This window comes from Anomaloglossus baeobatrachus, chromosome 5, assembly GCF_048569485.1.
Source record: "Anomaloglossus baeobatrachus isolate aAnoBae1 chromosome 5, aAnoBae1.hap1, whole genome shotgun sequence".
In the NCBI taxonomy this organism is placed as follows: domain Eukaryota; kingdom Metazoa; phylum Chordata; class Amphibia; order Anura; family Aromobatidae; genus Anomaloglossus; species Anomaloglossus baeobatrachus.
This window is the reverse complement of record NC_134357.1, coordinates 135,692,137-135,709,318: the sequence shown is the minus strand read 5'-3', so window position 1 is coordinate 135,709,318 and position 17,182 is coordinate 135,692,137. Positions and strand designations below refer to the sequence as shown.

The window sequence follows — 17,182 nt, the reverse complement described above, 5'->3', positions numbered from 1 at the left end:
CATAGTCTCCAATTACACTGAAAACTATGTAACACTCTGAGATCTCCTAAGTTTGTATCCAACCCAATTCACACTCTTTAGCCCAAACACAGTCTTGGTCCCACTTCACACATCCGTGTCTCCGGTACGTGTGACGTCCGTTTACACACGTACCAGAGACACGGACACATGTATACCCATTAAAATCAATAGGTGTGCGTGGTTTCCCATGGACCATGTGTCCGTGTGGAGCATACGTGTGTCCGTGTGCTCCACACCTAGACATGTCCATTTTTCTCTGGCAGCACGGGTGTCACAAGGACCGCATGGATGTGCTCCGTGTGACATCAGTGTGACACATACCGGAGAAAACCAGGTTTTTGTGAAATACAATTAATTTCTATGCTCTCCTTCTCCTGCTGTCTCTGCTGCTGCTGTCAATTGCTTCTGTCCCCTGCTCATTATGCTCATCACATATTTACTGCACTTCGGGCCGGAAGTAGCAGCAGCAGGGAGTCAGCAGGGCTGGAGACCGCAGAGCAGAAGACATCAGCACCACGAACAGGAGCGACCGGGACAGGTGAGCAGAAAGTTCCTGCTCTCCGTGTCTTATCACAATAGCACACGGAGAGCATTCGTGTGCCAAAATGATGGCACACTGAGTGCCATATGCACCTTTTACAGGTCCATGCAAAACGTGTTTGTTTGTCATGGACGTGTGAAAGAGGCCTTAGTTAATGTGACCTAACTGTAGAAACTGAAGTAATCAACAGGCCACTACATAATAGTGCACTAAAAGACTTTTTTAATATTGTTTTTTTAAAAAAAAAGTTTGAAAAATTATCCCTCCTAGTCATTTGTGATCAAGCAAACTATTTTCTGCATATCAGTGACTCAAACTGACAGGGTCGCTGTCAGAGGTAACAATATCTGACTGCAACTGAAAGAACTAATTTACCATATTTTTTATATCACCTTTTGTTTCTTTCCAGAGGCAAAGGATGTCAATTGAGGCCTACATTTGCTATTACTACTGCCTGGACAGATTGTGCCACTGGTGGTGGTTTTGCTGCTGTCAAAGAAAGGGGCTTCTTTTTTATACTACCCAGTTAAATACCATCGCTACTAATAATTAAGGATTAACAATCTTTTCAACCAAATTTATTCAACTCTTTCTAAAAATGACAAGAAATGCTAAGTTCAGTAGATACACATACAGAATGCAAAATATGGCAGCAGACCACAGTATAGGTATGATATATATGGTTGTAAACTTTGGACTAGTGAAACGTGAAAAATATGCGGAAACAGACTTGTAGGGCTACATTTTTATATTTTTTTTTTCTATTTTGCAAAATTCCACCTCTTTCCAAAAAAAGAATTAATATAAAATTCTATGTACGTATATATAAAAAAACAAACAAAAAAACCTCCCCAACACCTGCAATAGGGTACTACATAAGTCTGGCGTTTATGGATGTTTTACCAGAAGTACAAACAAAACACAAAACAAAAACATTTTTGCAATACACACTTTGAGAAGTAGACTGTCACAATTACAAGTCTGGATTTTGGGGACTTTTATTTTGTATTTTTAAACAATAATTTCCCCTTTCTTAAAATGGATTACACAAGAAACTCATTACAGTCGCTTATTACAAGCAAACTGAGTCTGACCTCACTCAGATTTTATTTTTCTCTAAAATCTATTGTGCGGACTTGCTGTTGCTCTCTAACGCATTTAGAATGAAGAAAAAATGTATAATTGTAATTCAAATGCAGCAGGACAAATGCCATCTACTCCATATCACTGATCAATCACGGAGTCTGGCACTGCTGTAGCGAGCACCTTTCCTCTCTCTCCTTTTATCAATTGAATCTCTGTATTATTTGCAAACTACTACACTCATCATCTTCAATGCTGCTCCTGTACTTTTTGTGGCTGATTTTATTTTTTGCAATGTGTAACACTAGAAGCGGGCATTTTTCGGCGATTTGAGTGAACCAAATTACAAATTAATCAAATTCGCCCAGACCTCCACATTTTATAAAATCGGCCACAAACTCGCTTGAATCAAATTTATTTAGTCATCTCTAGTGAGGATCTAGTGTTGCTTTTTTAAACCTCAATTAAAAATGTAATGTATTTTTTGAATTTTGTTATTGGAAAAAGTACAATTGTTTTGTCTGAAAGGGAACCTGTAAGCAGATTTGGGGCCTATAAGCTACGGCCACCACCACTGGGCTCTTATATACAGCATTCTAACTTGTTGTATGTAAGAGCCCAGGCCACTGTGTAGAACATAAAAATTACTTTATAATACTTACCTAAACGGTCGCTGCGGTGGAGTTGGGTCATATGGGAGTCTCCGTTCTCCGGTGCTGACGCCTTCTCTTTCGGCCATCTTTGTCATCCTTCTTCTGAAACCGGGGTGCATGACACGTCCTTCATCATCCACACTCGCCGCCATTGATGTCCCGCGCAGGCGCTCTTTGATTTGCCCTGAGCAGGGCAGATCAAAGTATTGTAGTGCACCTGTGCGGGACTGGCGAGTGTGTATGACTTATGACGCGTCATGCACACATGCTTCAGAAAGAGGGCGAAGATGGCCAAAAGAGGAGGCACTGGCACCGGAGGACTGAGACTCCCATGTGATCCAACTCCACTGCAGCAACCGTTTAGGTATGTATCATAAAGTCATTTTTACGTTCTACACAGCGGCCTAGGCTCTTATATACAGCATTGTTAGTGGTGGGGGCCGCAGCTTATAGGCCCCAAATCTGCTGACAAGTTCCCGTTAAACTGTGATAATTTTGCCAGGAGGACACCACTTTTGTGGGTATTGTAATAGGACCAGTTATGTAATTTGTCAGCAGCCTCTATTAGTCAAGTAGTGTCTATGATGGCTAGAGGAAATCCCGAAGATAACATATTTATGGAAAGGGGACTTCCTCAAATGATATAGACTGGACAATGTAACACAATTACCCTCATTACCAGTGTACAAGTATGCTGCACAATGATAGCATGGGCAGGAAATACCTGACAAATGACATCCTCCTATGGACACAACAAAAATAAAGTCATTAGGAGCTAGCAGCGATGTTACTGACTGCTATAGCATGACTAACCTGTTTTAATGTTAATTTTTTTTCTTAATCATTTGGAATTCCTTAATATGTTTGGGAAGTCCTTTTATATTGAGAAGGAAAATTTTATTTTGGCAAGGCAAAAACATTGTTGAAAACAAAAAAATAATTAAAAAATGTAAAGTATTTGTCCACAGTCCCACAAAAATAGAGAACAGAGTTTCCTGCTGGTGGGACACCAAGTAACCACCCATAATCTGTGCAGGAATCTGGCAGCAACTCAATTTCCCTGCAGTGCTGCAAGAGAGATATAAAGAATTGTACAGCTCCAAATGTAACCAACACCCTGTCCATGTAATACTGGGATATGCTGGAAATTCCAGTGCTTTGTTGCTGTTTTGGGTATTACATGAAGTCTTGAATGTGGTTGCATTCCACTTTAAAGGGCGCTTTACACGCTGCGACATCGCTAACAATATATCGTCGGGGTCATGTCATTAGTGACGCACATCCGGCGCCGTTAGCGACATCGCAGCGTGTGACACCAATGAGCGACGATCAATGGGCGCAAAAACGTGAAAAATCGTTGCTCGTTGACACGTCGTTCATTTCCTTAATATCGTTGCTGCTGCAGGTACGATGTTGTTTGTTGTTCCTGCGGCAGCACACATCACTATGTGTGACACCGCAGGAACGACGAACATCTCCTTACCTGCGTCCACCGGCAATGAGGAAGGAAGGAGGTGGGCGGTATGTTCCGGCCGCTCATCTCTGCCCCTCCTCTGCTATTGGATGGCCGTTTTGTGACTTCGCTGTGACGTCGCTGTGACGCCGAACGCACCTCCCCCTTGAAGAAGGGATTGTTCAGCATCAACAGCGACGTCGCAGAACAGGTATGTGCGTGTGACGCTGCCGTAGCGACAATGTTCGCTACTGCAGCGATCACCACATATCGCACCAACGACGGGGGTGGGTGCTATCACTTGCAGCGTGTAAAGCACCCTTACGTCAGAAAAATTGTAATTGGTTGTGAAAATGAATATTCGATACTTGACAACCAGTTTATTGTATTAGTCTATAGTCTCTGCATTCTAGATGTTGAGATATCATTCATTGTGCCACATAGTGTACTGGAAAATGGGGGAAAAATATTTCCACAATTGTTTTATTTAGATTTTTTTATTTAGCATGTTCACTATATAGCTAGTTAATTTTTTTTATGTCCAAACTTTATTACCTTAAATAAAGGTCTCCCTGATAACCAATATACTTGTTAAGAGAGATATACTATCTGTATCTCTCAAAGAGAAACCATACTTCACATAAAATCAAACTTTTTTTTATTAGAAAAATCAAATTAAAATACATACAAAGGTGCCTCAAATGAGAAGAGACAAACAATACCAGAGGAAAATTAATACTACAATAAGTGCGAACAACCTTATATCAAATAGGTATAGTAAAATCCGGACACTTTAGTTTAAATCTCTAACAAATGCTTATAATAAGATAAGGAATAACCTCATGATACATGTGGTAATATATAAATGCACAATATGCCAAGAATGTAGTGTGTAGTATGTGGTCCTGTAGCGCTCTATTGCAAATCATTGCCATATACAACCAAAATGAAACATCTATGAAATATTAATGAAGTTAAATAACTCACCACAAATGAACCCCTGATATAGTGGCCCGCCACCCCGACACGCGTTTCGCTAATGTACTTCTTCTGGGGGCATGTAAGTATTTTCATTTGATTTCTCTAATAAAAAATTTTTGATTGTATGTGAAGTATGGTTCTCTTTTAAGAGATTATTATTATTATTTATAGCACCAGTTTGTCCATGGCGCTTTACATGTGAAAAAGAGTACACATAGTAGGGACAAATACAGTAATCATAAACAAAATAAGGCACAGACTGGTACAGGAGGAGAAAGGACCCTGCCAACGAGGGCTCACAGTCTGCAAGGGATGGGTGAGGATACAGTAGGTGACAGATACAGATAGTAAATCTCCCTTAACAAGTATGTTCACTACATAGTATAACTGACCTGGCATTATGATTCCTCAGTTCAGTATGACTTCATGGATACCAAAATGTATATATTTTTTTATAGTGGAGAGAAAATTCAGAATTTTTTCTTAAAAAAAATTGTGCTTTTGTCGCCATTTTCCGAGACTCATAACGTTCTAATTTTTCGAGATCTCGGGCTGTGTGCTGGCTTTTTTGTATCCTAAGTAGTGATGGGTGAACTCGCAAATATCCGAGATAGGTGGGACTTAACAGATTAAAAAAAAAATCGGTTCCAGCTTGGACTTGATCTTGAGACTTGACTTGAGAAGTCTATGGCGACCAGAATCCGGGGCTTAAAAATGGTGGTAGAAGGGATAGGGGCATTAGAGCAAGCACCCTGTACTTACCGAGTCTCTGGCATGGCTGTAACTGCTTTTGGGTCATTCACTCTTCTTCCGGGGCCATTTAGGTACCTTCATGCATATTCACTGCTTCCCCTGCCCACTGACAGTCCTGGCATCTGTGGTTGATTGCAGTCAGATGCATCTCCAGCCTGTGTGACAGTGTCCGTCTGCTTGTGTGTCACTATCGTGGTATAAAAAAAATAAACAAATTGGCATAGGGCTCCCCCATATTAATATATCTAGCACAGATCATGCATACAGATACAAGCTGCAGCCCCCAGCTGTACGCTTAGCTTTTCTGCGCATCAAAATAAGAGGAACCAAATGTGACTTTTTTTTTTTTTTACATATTTAAATAAATCATTTTAAAAAAAACGGCTTGCGGTCCCCCCCAATTTTGATACCAAGCCAAGATCAAGCCCGGTAGCTGGGGGCTGGTATTCCCAACCTAGTGAGACCCATGCTTCTAGGGCCTCCCAGCCTAAAAATAGCAGCTTGCAGCCACCCAGGATTGTTGCATCCATTAGATGCAACAACTTCAGAACTTTATCCAGCTGATACCAATTGCCACTGCACCAGGCCAATCGGGGCAATAAAGGGTTAATAACAGGTCACAGCTGCCATTAAGCCCTAGCTTAGTAATGGGGAGGGTCTATGAGACCCCACATTACTAATCTGTAAGTGAAAAGAAATAAACACAAACACTCAAAAAATCCTTTATTTGAAATAAAATACAAAAAAACCCACCCTCTTTCACCAATTTATTAACACTTAAAACACCCAGGTCCGACGTAATTCACACAAGGTCCCTCCACGATTCCAGCACTGCTACATCTGAAGGCACAGAGTGTGAGTATAAAACAATGAACTCCCGCTATGAGCTTCAGGCAGAGACTGAGCCATGGGATGAGCGGTGATGTCACTCAGATTATTTGCGGTAACAGCTAGAGGTACCCATGGTCCTCCACCTGTGACTGCACGTAACCTGACCTCAGGTGACCTCAGTAAAGTCAATTACCTCAACCAAAGGGGAAGCCTTGAATATGTATGAGGCTAATAAGCGGCCCCAGAAGAAGAGTGAGCAGCACGACATACCGTAGTTATAGCCGCGCTGGAGGCTCTGGAAGTATAGTGTGCTTGCTTTATCTTTATTTTACCTTTTATTATTAATTTTTTTTCCAAGTTGCCAGACCCCGATCATTAGCCGGAGTTCCTGAGATACTTTTGAAACCGTGTGGATTCGGACTTTTACAGCAGTCCGGGTCCGCCCATCACTTGTCCTGAGCTGACGTTTTTAATTACACCATTTTGGGGTAGATATATTTTCATCGCCTATTATTACATTTTATTGCAATGTTGCAGCGACCAAAAATTACATAATTCTGGCCTTTTGATTTTTTTCTGGTTTCGTCCTTTACCGATCAGGTTAATTTATTTTATAATTTGATAGATCGGACATTTCTCAAGGTGGCGATTCCAATTTTTTTTTTGTTTGTTTTATTTTCAATGGGGCAAAAGATTGATTTTAACTTTTTTTTCTTTTACACTTTTTCTTATTTCTACTAAAGGAATTTCCTTAGGGGACTTAAAGCTGATATAAGCTGATCGCTTTTGCTGAAGCACCGCTCTGTACAGCAGAAATGGTGTTCACAGGAACTACTTTATGACAGGGTCATCAGATGAACCCTGGCTGTCAGGACAACCCGTCGACACCCCATGACCATGTAACAGGGCTGCCTCTCCAGTGTGCATTAAATCCACTTGCGCCTATTAGCTGCCCATGCGAGCTGATCAGATCAGCCAACATGTGTGGGGAAACATGCGGGCTTGCTGTGTGAGCCCACATTAAAGGGACACACATGACCTATGATGTTCCAGTACGTCATAGGTCATGAAGGGGTTAATGGCTTTAAAGAAGTATGTAAAATAAAACTTATTGTAAAATTTGAAAGAAATTAGGCTGATAAAACTGTATTTCATATCAAAATATGAGTTTTAGATCTCTGTCCATTCAGTTGTATTTTTTGAATGACCCAATTTGTATGTGTAAAGCCCACTTTACACGTTGCAATTAGTTGTACAATCGCATTTGCGATGTGACACGCCCAGGTTGCATACGGGATCTTATGAGATTGCACGTTGGTCGTTCATTTGCTGTCACACGAGCGTTAGTAGTCTATGTTAAATTGATCAATTTTGTGTGCGATCCTTTAGATCATGTGTTCTGTGACGTATGCATTGGGCACCTTTTTTTTTTTTTATTTATTGACTTGCCAAGCGTGTGTAATGTGGGATGCGTTTTTACTATGTCATCTGCCATTCAGCTCTGCTACATGGCCACTGACAGCAGCCACAGACAGCCATGTAGCAGAGCTGAATGGCAGATGCATCCACCGGTGGCCGCGGGTAACCTCAGTGACAGCAGCTGATCGCACGGCTGTCTTCATTTGCTGCATGGAGGTGACCGGAGCGGCTGTGTCTGCTGCGGCTCCGGTCACCTCCATGCAGCTGCGGTGGAAGCGACGCTGGATCATCCTGGATTACGCCGGACAAGGAGGGCTTTTTGGGGCTGATTAAAGTGGTGAACCAGGGTATATGTGTGTGTTTTTATTTCTAATAAAGGATTTTTTCGGGTGTGTGTTTATTTACTGTAACTTACAGATTAATCATGGAGGGTGTCTCATAGACGCCTGACATGATTAATCTAGGACTTATTGGCAGCTATGGGCTGCCAATAACTCCTTATTACCCCGATTTGCCAACGCACCAGGGTAAATCGGGAAGAGCCGGGTACAGTCCCAGAACTGTCGCATATAATGTATGCGGCAATTCTGGGCGGCTGTTGGCTGATATTGTTAGGGTGGGGGGCTCCCCATAACGTGGAGGATCCCCATCCTGAGAATACCAGCCTTCAGCCGTATGGCTTTATCTGGCTGGTTTTAAAAATGGGGGGAACCGCACGCCGTTTTTTTTAATTATTTAATTATTTATTTCACTACACATTATAGACACGCCCACCGGCTGCTGTGATTGGGTGCAGTGTGACACCTGTCACTCAGAGTGGGGGCGTGTCTCACTGTAACCAATCATAGGCGCTGGTGGGCGGGGAAAGCAGGGAATACGAAATTGTTTAATGGGCGGCCGGCTTTTTCAAAACAGTAAAAGCCGCCGGAGCAGTGTGAATGCCGTGCAGCGCCGGGGATCGGGGATTGGTGAGTATATGAGAGAGGGGGATAGACTGACATGGACTGAGAGTGAGGGACAGAGATAGTGACGGACTGACAGAGATTAGTGCATGACAGACATTGTGAGGCGCTTCAGAACGCAGCTTTTCAGCTGCGCTCTGAAGCAGACCTTTTTTAAGCTGCAGTGCAGAGCGCACACCTGCGCACATAGCATCAGACAACAAAATCGTATGAGGGATGTCACACGTTACAATTGACTAGGTTCGTGCAACAAAACGCTCAATTCTAGAGAATGATACGATGTGTTTGCGATCAACGGTTTTGCGTTCAATCCTGATCGCATGTAGCTGTCACACGCAGATACCTCACAAACGATGCCGGATGTGCGTCACTTACAACTTGACCCCAACGACGGATTGTGAGATATATTGAAGCGTGTGTAGCGGGCTTAAGGGAATCAAGGAGCTTTGAAGCTTAAATAAGTAAACATCGCCATCTAGTGGCCAGTAATTGTAAGACTACCCAGAACTACAAAGCGAATTGTAAGTTTCCTTGAGTTAAAGGATAAGCAGAGACACCAGGTCAGACGACAGTTATGTTGCAGCTACAAAATATTAAAAGACCGGGCCAAGAATAAGAGGAGTTGGTGCCAGAATCTGCACAGGGAAGATCCACGACCTTAGCTGTGTAGAAGACTATGACCTGTGCCAGTAGAAGACCTGTCATCAGCGAGAATAGTAGACTGTGACCTAATTTGAACTAGGCCCAGGAGACGACCTGGCTGTAACAGGTCCTCCTCCTATGTAACAATGTGAAAGACGAGTTGAGTTTTTTTTCTACAGCCATTATGAACTGTATCCATCAAGCACTGTGTAGTATTAGAAAAAGTTAACTTGTGTTCTGGCACTTCTCAACAATGGACCATGTAGTGTGTCAACTTCAAATTATGAAACTTTGGTTCTCTGTTTTTTGTTGGCTTCAATTTTATCTTCTAGTGGGCAAGTCTTCCCCTAGAGGTGACACTATGGTCACTGAAGACTTTCTTAAAGCACATGATGATGGATGACCACTATTCTTCTGACCCTACCTTTAAAATATTGTCACTTGTCTTGAATATGCATGCATTTGGATTTTGTTTTCTTTTTTTCAATCATGAAAAGGACAATCACTGATACTGGTCTTCCTTGCCTGAGTATCATCTCCTCTGGGCTCTTAGAATCCGTCATGTAACATGATTGAATCCAACCCTTCTTTCTTCTCACACTTGCCACTGTTTTCCCTCTAGTATATATTTCCTTATGTCTTATTTTCAGACCACATTGGATTATAAAGAGTTATTTATTGAAGTAGAGCAGCCTTTTCTATCGTGTTTAATGTACTGCTGAGCATAAGAAGTGACCAAAAGAACACCAATCTTCATCTGTCTTATCGGAACAATCACTGGTAGAGCCGGATGTTTCTCTCTGAGCAGGAAAACCTCAGAGCCTAGGTTTAACCTCCTAATAACCTGAACTACATGTTGAGCAGCAACACACCTTGAATCTTTCAATCTGTGCTTGTGACAGCTTCTGAAATAAGATATTTCAACCATGATCGTTAGCCAGTCTGATGTAGATATCCACCTGTATTGCCTGTTCATGTTGTACAATGCAAACCTCAATTTCTTAGATGGCCAGATATACCTATCAATTGTCTGCAGACTGCAGATAGAACATCTGTAAGTTAGTGCATGTACTGTCCTGCCGAGATTGTATACTTTGCTAGAAATTACTGAGATTATATGTCATATTTTAAAGAAGCATTGTGGATCTTGTATTGTGACTATTCCAACCTTTTGCATTGCAACATTGCTTAGGTCTAAAGGGGTTCTGTTTCAGGTAATAGAGAACAGTTGGCAAAATGAGACTTTCAGGCCAGACAATTCACATTGGAAAAATATATGCAAATGAGCTCTTCTGTAATTTGCATAGATTGATTACTGGAAGATAATGAAATAAAGTCCACTTACGATATATACTCAATTTATATTTCACAACTAATTTTGGTTAATCATTATATTTTTTCTTTCCCTCTCCAGGCGTTTGTGGAGTATGGGTACAACTGCCAGCGCAGCTCAACAGCCAGCCCCCACAGTGCCCCATAGTGACAGCCCCCAAGGAAATGGCAGCGCAAGTTCAAGTACAGAGGACAGAAACTCTCTTAGCATCCATTCTTTCCAGACCGTGAGCATTCACAACAAGGCCAAATCCATAATCACCAACAAGGTGGCTCCAGTTGTAATTACGTGAGTACTGTTTAGTGCTGTGTGAAAAAATGATATACCGGGCATCACATCATTACCATGTTGAGGATAATTTCAGTAAATTCAATTAACAGTAAATAATATCTAATGAATTTTAATAATCTCAAAACAGCAGCTGATATTTTTTTGTATTTAAAAAAAAAATAAATAAAAATCATCCTGTACAGTCTATATGTAACTTGACATGCCTAATGTAGAACATGGTGTGCTGCCAAAATCTCAATGACCCCCCCAGTAGATTGGATAGTTATGATGATTGAAATGGATCCTGGATTGAGTTACGTGGACCCGTGGAAGCTCGGTTCGGTGGATGCAGCCGGACCTTTGATAAAGTTTGGTTTGGGACCCGGACTTGACCTGAATCCGAATGGAAGTCAATAATTGGGCAGTTTGGGTCTCTGCCTACATGCTGCTAGCCATGAACAGATCACTTCCGGGGGTGGGTAAGCAGTGAAGCAGGGTTTTCCTTTTTTTTTTTTTTTGCTTCACACTACATCCAATCACGCTGTTGTTACCTCCAGTGCGAGCCCTTCAAACACTGCAAGCGGGTTGCACTGGGCTGGGCACCGAGCATACCCGACCACAGCGATGCTCCTGTGAGTTGTTTACATACGTAAAGCACCAGAACTTTGAACCCGAACTCTATTTATTTTGTAAAGTCTGTGTTCGCTCATCTCTAATCCTTGGTCTTGGACCTCCAAAAATCAAATATTGTTTTATTTGTGCTGCAGAAAAGGTACGACAGTTTAAAAAACAACAAGGATTAGTGAGAGAATAGTGTTTCCCATGATTAGAGAACATTTTATTTTAACTCTTTAGGGTGGATTCACACAATAATGTTTTATGGTCCATGTTCTAGCCATATTGCCCAGCCTGATCACAAGTCTATTGGCCTGAGATAACCACTGCTATGGTATAAATGAGGCTGTTAATTCATGTCAAGAGATCTTTGGGTTGTGCCAATATTGCTGCTTTTGAACAGACAATAATATGTGGTGCCTCCTTAAGCCCCCATTACACATAGCGATGTAGTTAGCGAGATCGCTGAAACGTCACAGGTTTTGTGACGCAACAGCGACCTCACTAGCGTCATAGTGTCATAGCAGCGACCACTTTCCCCCACGCTGCAATATTGCCAATCGTACCTGAACGTCCTGATTCATTTTTTGATTGTTGGTGTCCCGCTGGGCAGCATGCATCGCTGTGTTTTTGCTTTGTCTTTTAAACGCCTGTCAGAATAGCTGCTGTATGACAGGGTCCCAACAACTGACGAGTATTGCCGTATCGTTGCTGCGTCGTTACTTAGATCTGCCTATTTGAAAGCTCACTAGCGACCATGTAGCGACATGCCAGTGATCCTGAACAGGTCGTATCTTTGTCGGGATGGCTGGAACGTCGCTACATGTAACAGGACCCTTAGGGGCACTTTGAACACTGCGACATCGCAGGTGCGATGTCGGTGGGGTCAAATTGAAAATGACGCACTTCCGGCATCGCATGCGACATCGCAGTGTGTAAAGGCTGGATGATACGATTAACGAGCGCAAAAGCGTCGTAATCGTATCATCGGTGCAGCGTCGGCGTAATCCATGATTACGCTGACGCGACGGTCCGATGTTGTTCCTCGCTCCTGCGGCAGCACACATCGCTGTGTGTGAAGTCGCAGGAGCGAGGAACGTCTCCTACCGGCCTCACTGCGGCTTTCGTAGGATATGCGGAAGGAAGGAGGTGGGCAGGATGTTTACATCCTGCTCATCTCCGCCCCTCCGCTCTGATTGGCCGCCTGCCGTGTGACGTCGCAGTGACGCCGCACGACCCGCCCCCTTAACAAGGAGGCGGGTCGCCGGCCACAGGGACGTCGCACGGCAGGTGAGTGTGTGTGTGAAGCTGGCGTAGCGATAACTTTCGCTACGCCAGCTATCACCACATATCGCTGCTGCGACGGGGGCGGGCACTATCGCACTCGGCATCGCAGCATCGGGCTGCGATGTCGTAGTGTGCAAAGCCCGCCTTAGTATAACGCTTGGTTGCTCATTACACTTTTAGATGTCAGCTAATAACAAAGACCTCAAGAAACAATAGAATATGTTTGTCTGACTTCGCCAATTTTGACCGACAGATAATGTTGGAGGAGAGAAAGATCTGCTCTGTTAAATTTCAGTGGCTAATCCTGTTTGTTTTACGTTGTTATAAGCCCTTGCTAACGGATTCTGGTAGCGGCTCTAATAGAGCAAACAGGAGCTCTCAACTGAGCTTTGTGCCTCTGTGCATGTGGAAATTGGGACTTTAAATGTCTTGTCCCCAATACAAACTCTTTTGTAGAGCCCTCACCAACCAGGTGATATGCACAGTATTCTTGTGACGCCCTGGCCTATCAGGTCGTCACAGGGTATTGTGCAATCTGCCCTTCTGCATGATATCCATCTCCTCCTTGGTTACGGGTTCCTGACCTTTGGTGTTGCTAAGAACAAGCTAATCAAAACCCTAGGAACTCTCTGCACCACACCCACCAGACACACCACTGGACAGCCTGAAGGGAATAGGGCTCGCCACTTGGGATGTTGGTTAAGGGGAGGTCAGGAGACAGTTAATTGTGGAGTGACTCTCGAGAGGAGAGGTCAGGAGCTGGGCTCCTTGTTACTACTAGGTGGCAGACGTTGGTCTGGGCCTGGTAGGAGCTGGACCCCGGTCTCAAGTGATCGAGACAAGCGGCACGGACTGTCGAGGAGGACAGCCGGCGTCCTTGTGCCATCACCGGCAGGGGCCAGGGCACGACGGGGTACATGGACCCTAGGACAGGAAGTAGCTTCAGGCGTCCTGGTAATTTACCCGACGAGGATGGAGCCTTCAAGATCCGTTCTCTACCCGCTCCAAAATCGGGGTACTAGCGCAACGAGGGGATAGGACTTTCCCACTGCATAGTCCAGAAAATCCCAAGCGTGAACCCTGAGAGCAAGCTCACTCCGTTATATGTTATACGTTATATAGCCATACGGGTGAGCGGGACCCGTTTAGTTTTAAGCTGAAAGGGACCAACTACAGTAAAGAGGTGCCAAGGACAAGGTCACAGGCTAACAAGCAACACCAACGGGCACGGGATCCAAGCATGCTCCCTCCCTGCTGCAGTGGCATCAAGAACTTTGGTTTAGCACGGTTATCAGCGTCAGCGTTATTAGACTGAGTGAGTACGCAATTAACCCTTACCGGCCCGACGGCACCTCCCCAACACCATCACCAAGTCCTGGGGCATCCCCCCTACCTGTTACGGGGGGCTGTCTGATAATAAAACCTAAAGGAATGTCAGCCAGTCAGGGTCCACCGTGCAAAGACTCTGCTGCAGACTATGGCAGAGGATAAGGGGTATATAAGTGTACCACTCTGAAAAATAATAGCACAAGTGCAGAGTGCAATACCTCTGTTAAACTCACAGAGGAATATAAGTAGAAAATAAAGCAATTCCTCCCTTACTTGGAGGGCATGTGGAATGATCTCTGTTAAAGGTCACAGAGACAAAAGCAGTGAGTGTGAAATGGCATCTACCTAGGTCCGTTCCTCTAGTGGTGCCAGGAGATGGACAGCAGCGTGAGCCGCACAAAGCTCTTACCTGCGTTCGCTCCACTAGTGTGCGAGGACACGAACCACTAGATATGGCACCTGCCTAGGTCCGCTCTTCTAGTGGTGCAAAAGAGACGGACAGCAGCATAAGCCGCACAAAGCTCCTACCTCTGTTCGCTCCCCTAGTGTGCGAGGATACGAACAACTGCCAGACGCAGTATAAGGAACGTTACCCTAGCGGCAACGTCCACCTATGAGTAGAATCACAAGGCCCAGCCGGACCATGTGCCTCAGGCACCTGCCTATGTCCGCTCCACTAAGAGGTCAGGATACGGACTGCAGCCGAAGCTGTAAGGTATAAGAATGCTACCCTGCCGGTAGTGCTCACCTAACATAGACAGAGAGATGCCTAGAGGGACGTGCACAGGGCGTCTACCCTCATGCAGGAACCAAGAGGACTGAGCGCTGGGCGGCGTGCATCAGGGTCTTATATAGACTCCGTGCCTCATCCAAGATGGAGGACACCAGAGCCAATCCGCTGCCAGAATGACAGCAATGACGTCACGCTGGCCTATCACCGAGCAAAGCGTCACAAGCACATGACCAGCGACCAATCGGCATAGAAGGTGTCAAAGACATGTGACCACGTGTCACAAGCACATGACCAGTGGCCAATCAGCTAGAAGGTGTCAGAGACATGTGACCTCGTGTCAGCGATGATGTCACCCGCACATGTGCAATGGCTCCAAGATAGGACTTAGTCTCCAGCGCTTGCACATGTGCAGTAGCAAGAAATCCAGACATGGTCTCCAGAGCCACAGCAACCGTAACAGTACTTCCCCCTCAAGGGCCCCCCTCCCGGCGACGCAGGTAATCGGCAACTAAGTCGGGAGCATGGACAGCCTCCTCAGGCTCCCAAGAGCGATGTTCCGGGCCATAGCCCTCCCAATCTATCAAGAAGAACCTGCGCCCTCTAACCATCTTAGAACCAACTATGGCTCGTACCTCATAGCTAGAGCGAGAGGAATCAGAGGCAGGAGAGTGCACTTCACGAGCGTGAGGTAAAATAGCCGGCTTTAGCAGTGAAACATGGAATTTGTCGTGGATCCTAAGATGGACGGGTAACTTCAATTGGTAGACTACAGGGTTTACCTGTCGAAGAACCTCATAAGGACCCAGGAAGCGAGGAGCAAATTTGACAGAGCTCACTCTAAGTTTCACGTGTTTTGCAGAGAGACACACAAAATCCCCTGGAGAAAAGACAGGAGCCGGGCGACGAAACCGATCGGACACGTCTTCATACGGTCCTTAGCTGCTTGGATCGACTCTTGAGTCCGATCCCAAACCTCTCTGGCATTAGTTGTCCAGTCGGCCACAAGAGGAGAAGGTGCAGCAGCGAGAAACGGTACCGGTACCCTAGGGTGTTGCCCATTATTGAGTACGAATGGTGTCTGCCCAGTGGCCTCAACAAGCGAATTGTTAAGGGAAAATTCTGCCCAGTGTAGGAGGGAGGACCAGTTATCGTGGTTCTCAGCAACAAAGTGTCGAAGGTATATAATCATAGATTGATTGGTACGCTCAACCAAACCATTGGTCTCCGGATGGTATGCCGAAGAGAGATTCAACTCAATTTGCAGAAGGCTACCAAGATCTCGCCAGAAACGGGAAGCAAATTGCGGGCCTCTATCACAAATGATACGATCTGGCATCCCGTGAAGCCTAAAGACATGCTTGAGGAATAGTTTGGCTAGTACCCTGGAAGACGGGATTCTCGATAACGGTACGAGATGAACCATCCGGGAGAAATGGTCCGTAATGACCCACACAAATCTATGTCCCTGTGAACACGGAAGATCACCCACAAAGTCCATGCCTACCACCTCCCATGGTCTATCTGGCACTGGTAAAGGATGCAAGAGCCCAGCCGGTCTCTGCCGTAATGGACGGTTGTGAGCACACGAGTAGCAGGAACCGACATATCTCTTGACATGGCTGGCTAAGTGTGGCCACCAATACCACCTCTCCAGTAACTCTCGTGTCCGCCTAATACCAAAATGCCCACCCACCTTTGAGGTGTGGGCCCACGACAGTATATCATTCTGTCGATCAGGCGGCACAAAGGTCTTGCCCGGTGGGATTTGGTCTAACGTCACAGGAGAGAGCGTATGAAAAACCCTGGAGGGAAGGATAAGACGAGGTTCATCAATCTCTTCCTGGGTAGAAACCATAGAGCGAGACAGAGCGTCTGCCTTGTTATTCTTACTCCCAGACAGATAGTTGATGGAGAAGTGAAAGCGGGAAAAAACAAGGACCAGCGGGCTTGGCGAGGATTCAGACGCTGAGCGGTTTGTAAGTACGTCAGATTCTTATGGTCTGTATAGACCTGGAAAGGATGTTTCGCTCCTTCCAGCAAGTGACGCCACTCCTCCAAGGCTAATCTCAGGGCGAGCAGTTCCCTATCCCCAATGGTATAGTTTCTCTCTGCCGGTGAAAAGGTTTTAGCAAAGAAGAAACACGGCCTTTTTCTACCTGCACCGTTCTTTTGATACAAGACCGCACCAGCACCCACTGAAGAGGCATCAACCTCCAAGAGGAAGGGCTTATTCTTATCGGGTCTTTGAAGAACGGGAGCAGTTGAAAAGTGTCTTT

The 17,182-nt window shown here is 44.8% G+C and overlaps 1 protein-coding gene across 2 annotated transcripts in view; it reads left to right on the top strand.

Moving 5' to 3' along the window:
• The window catches only part of PALD1 (phosphatase domain containing paladin 1), a 359,914-nt gene that overhangs the window by 97,961 nt on the left and 244,771 nt on the right, over positions 1-17,182 (top strand). For both annotated transcript variants that reach the window (XM_075348925.1, XM_075348924.1), the window contains exon 2: positions 10,754-10,960. In XM_075348925.1, the coding sequence (XP_075205040.1) occupies positions 10,767-10,960 (194 nt within the window). In that variant the 5' untranslated portion in view covers positions 10,754-10,766. The remainder of the gene's footprint in view (positions 1-10,753; positions 10,961-17,182) is intronic.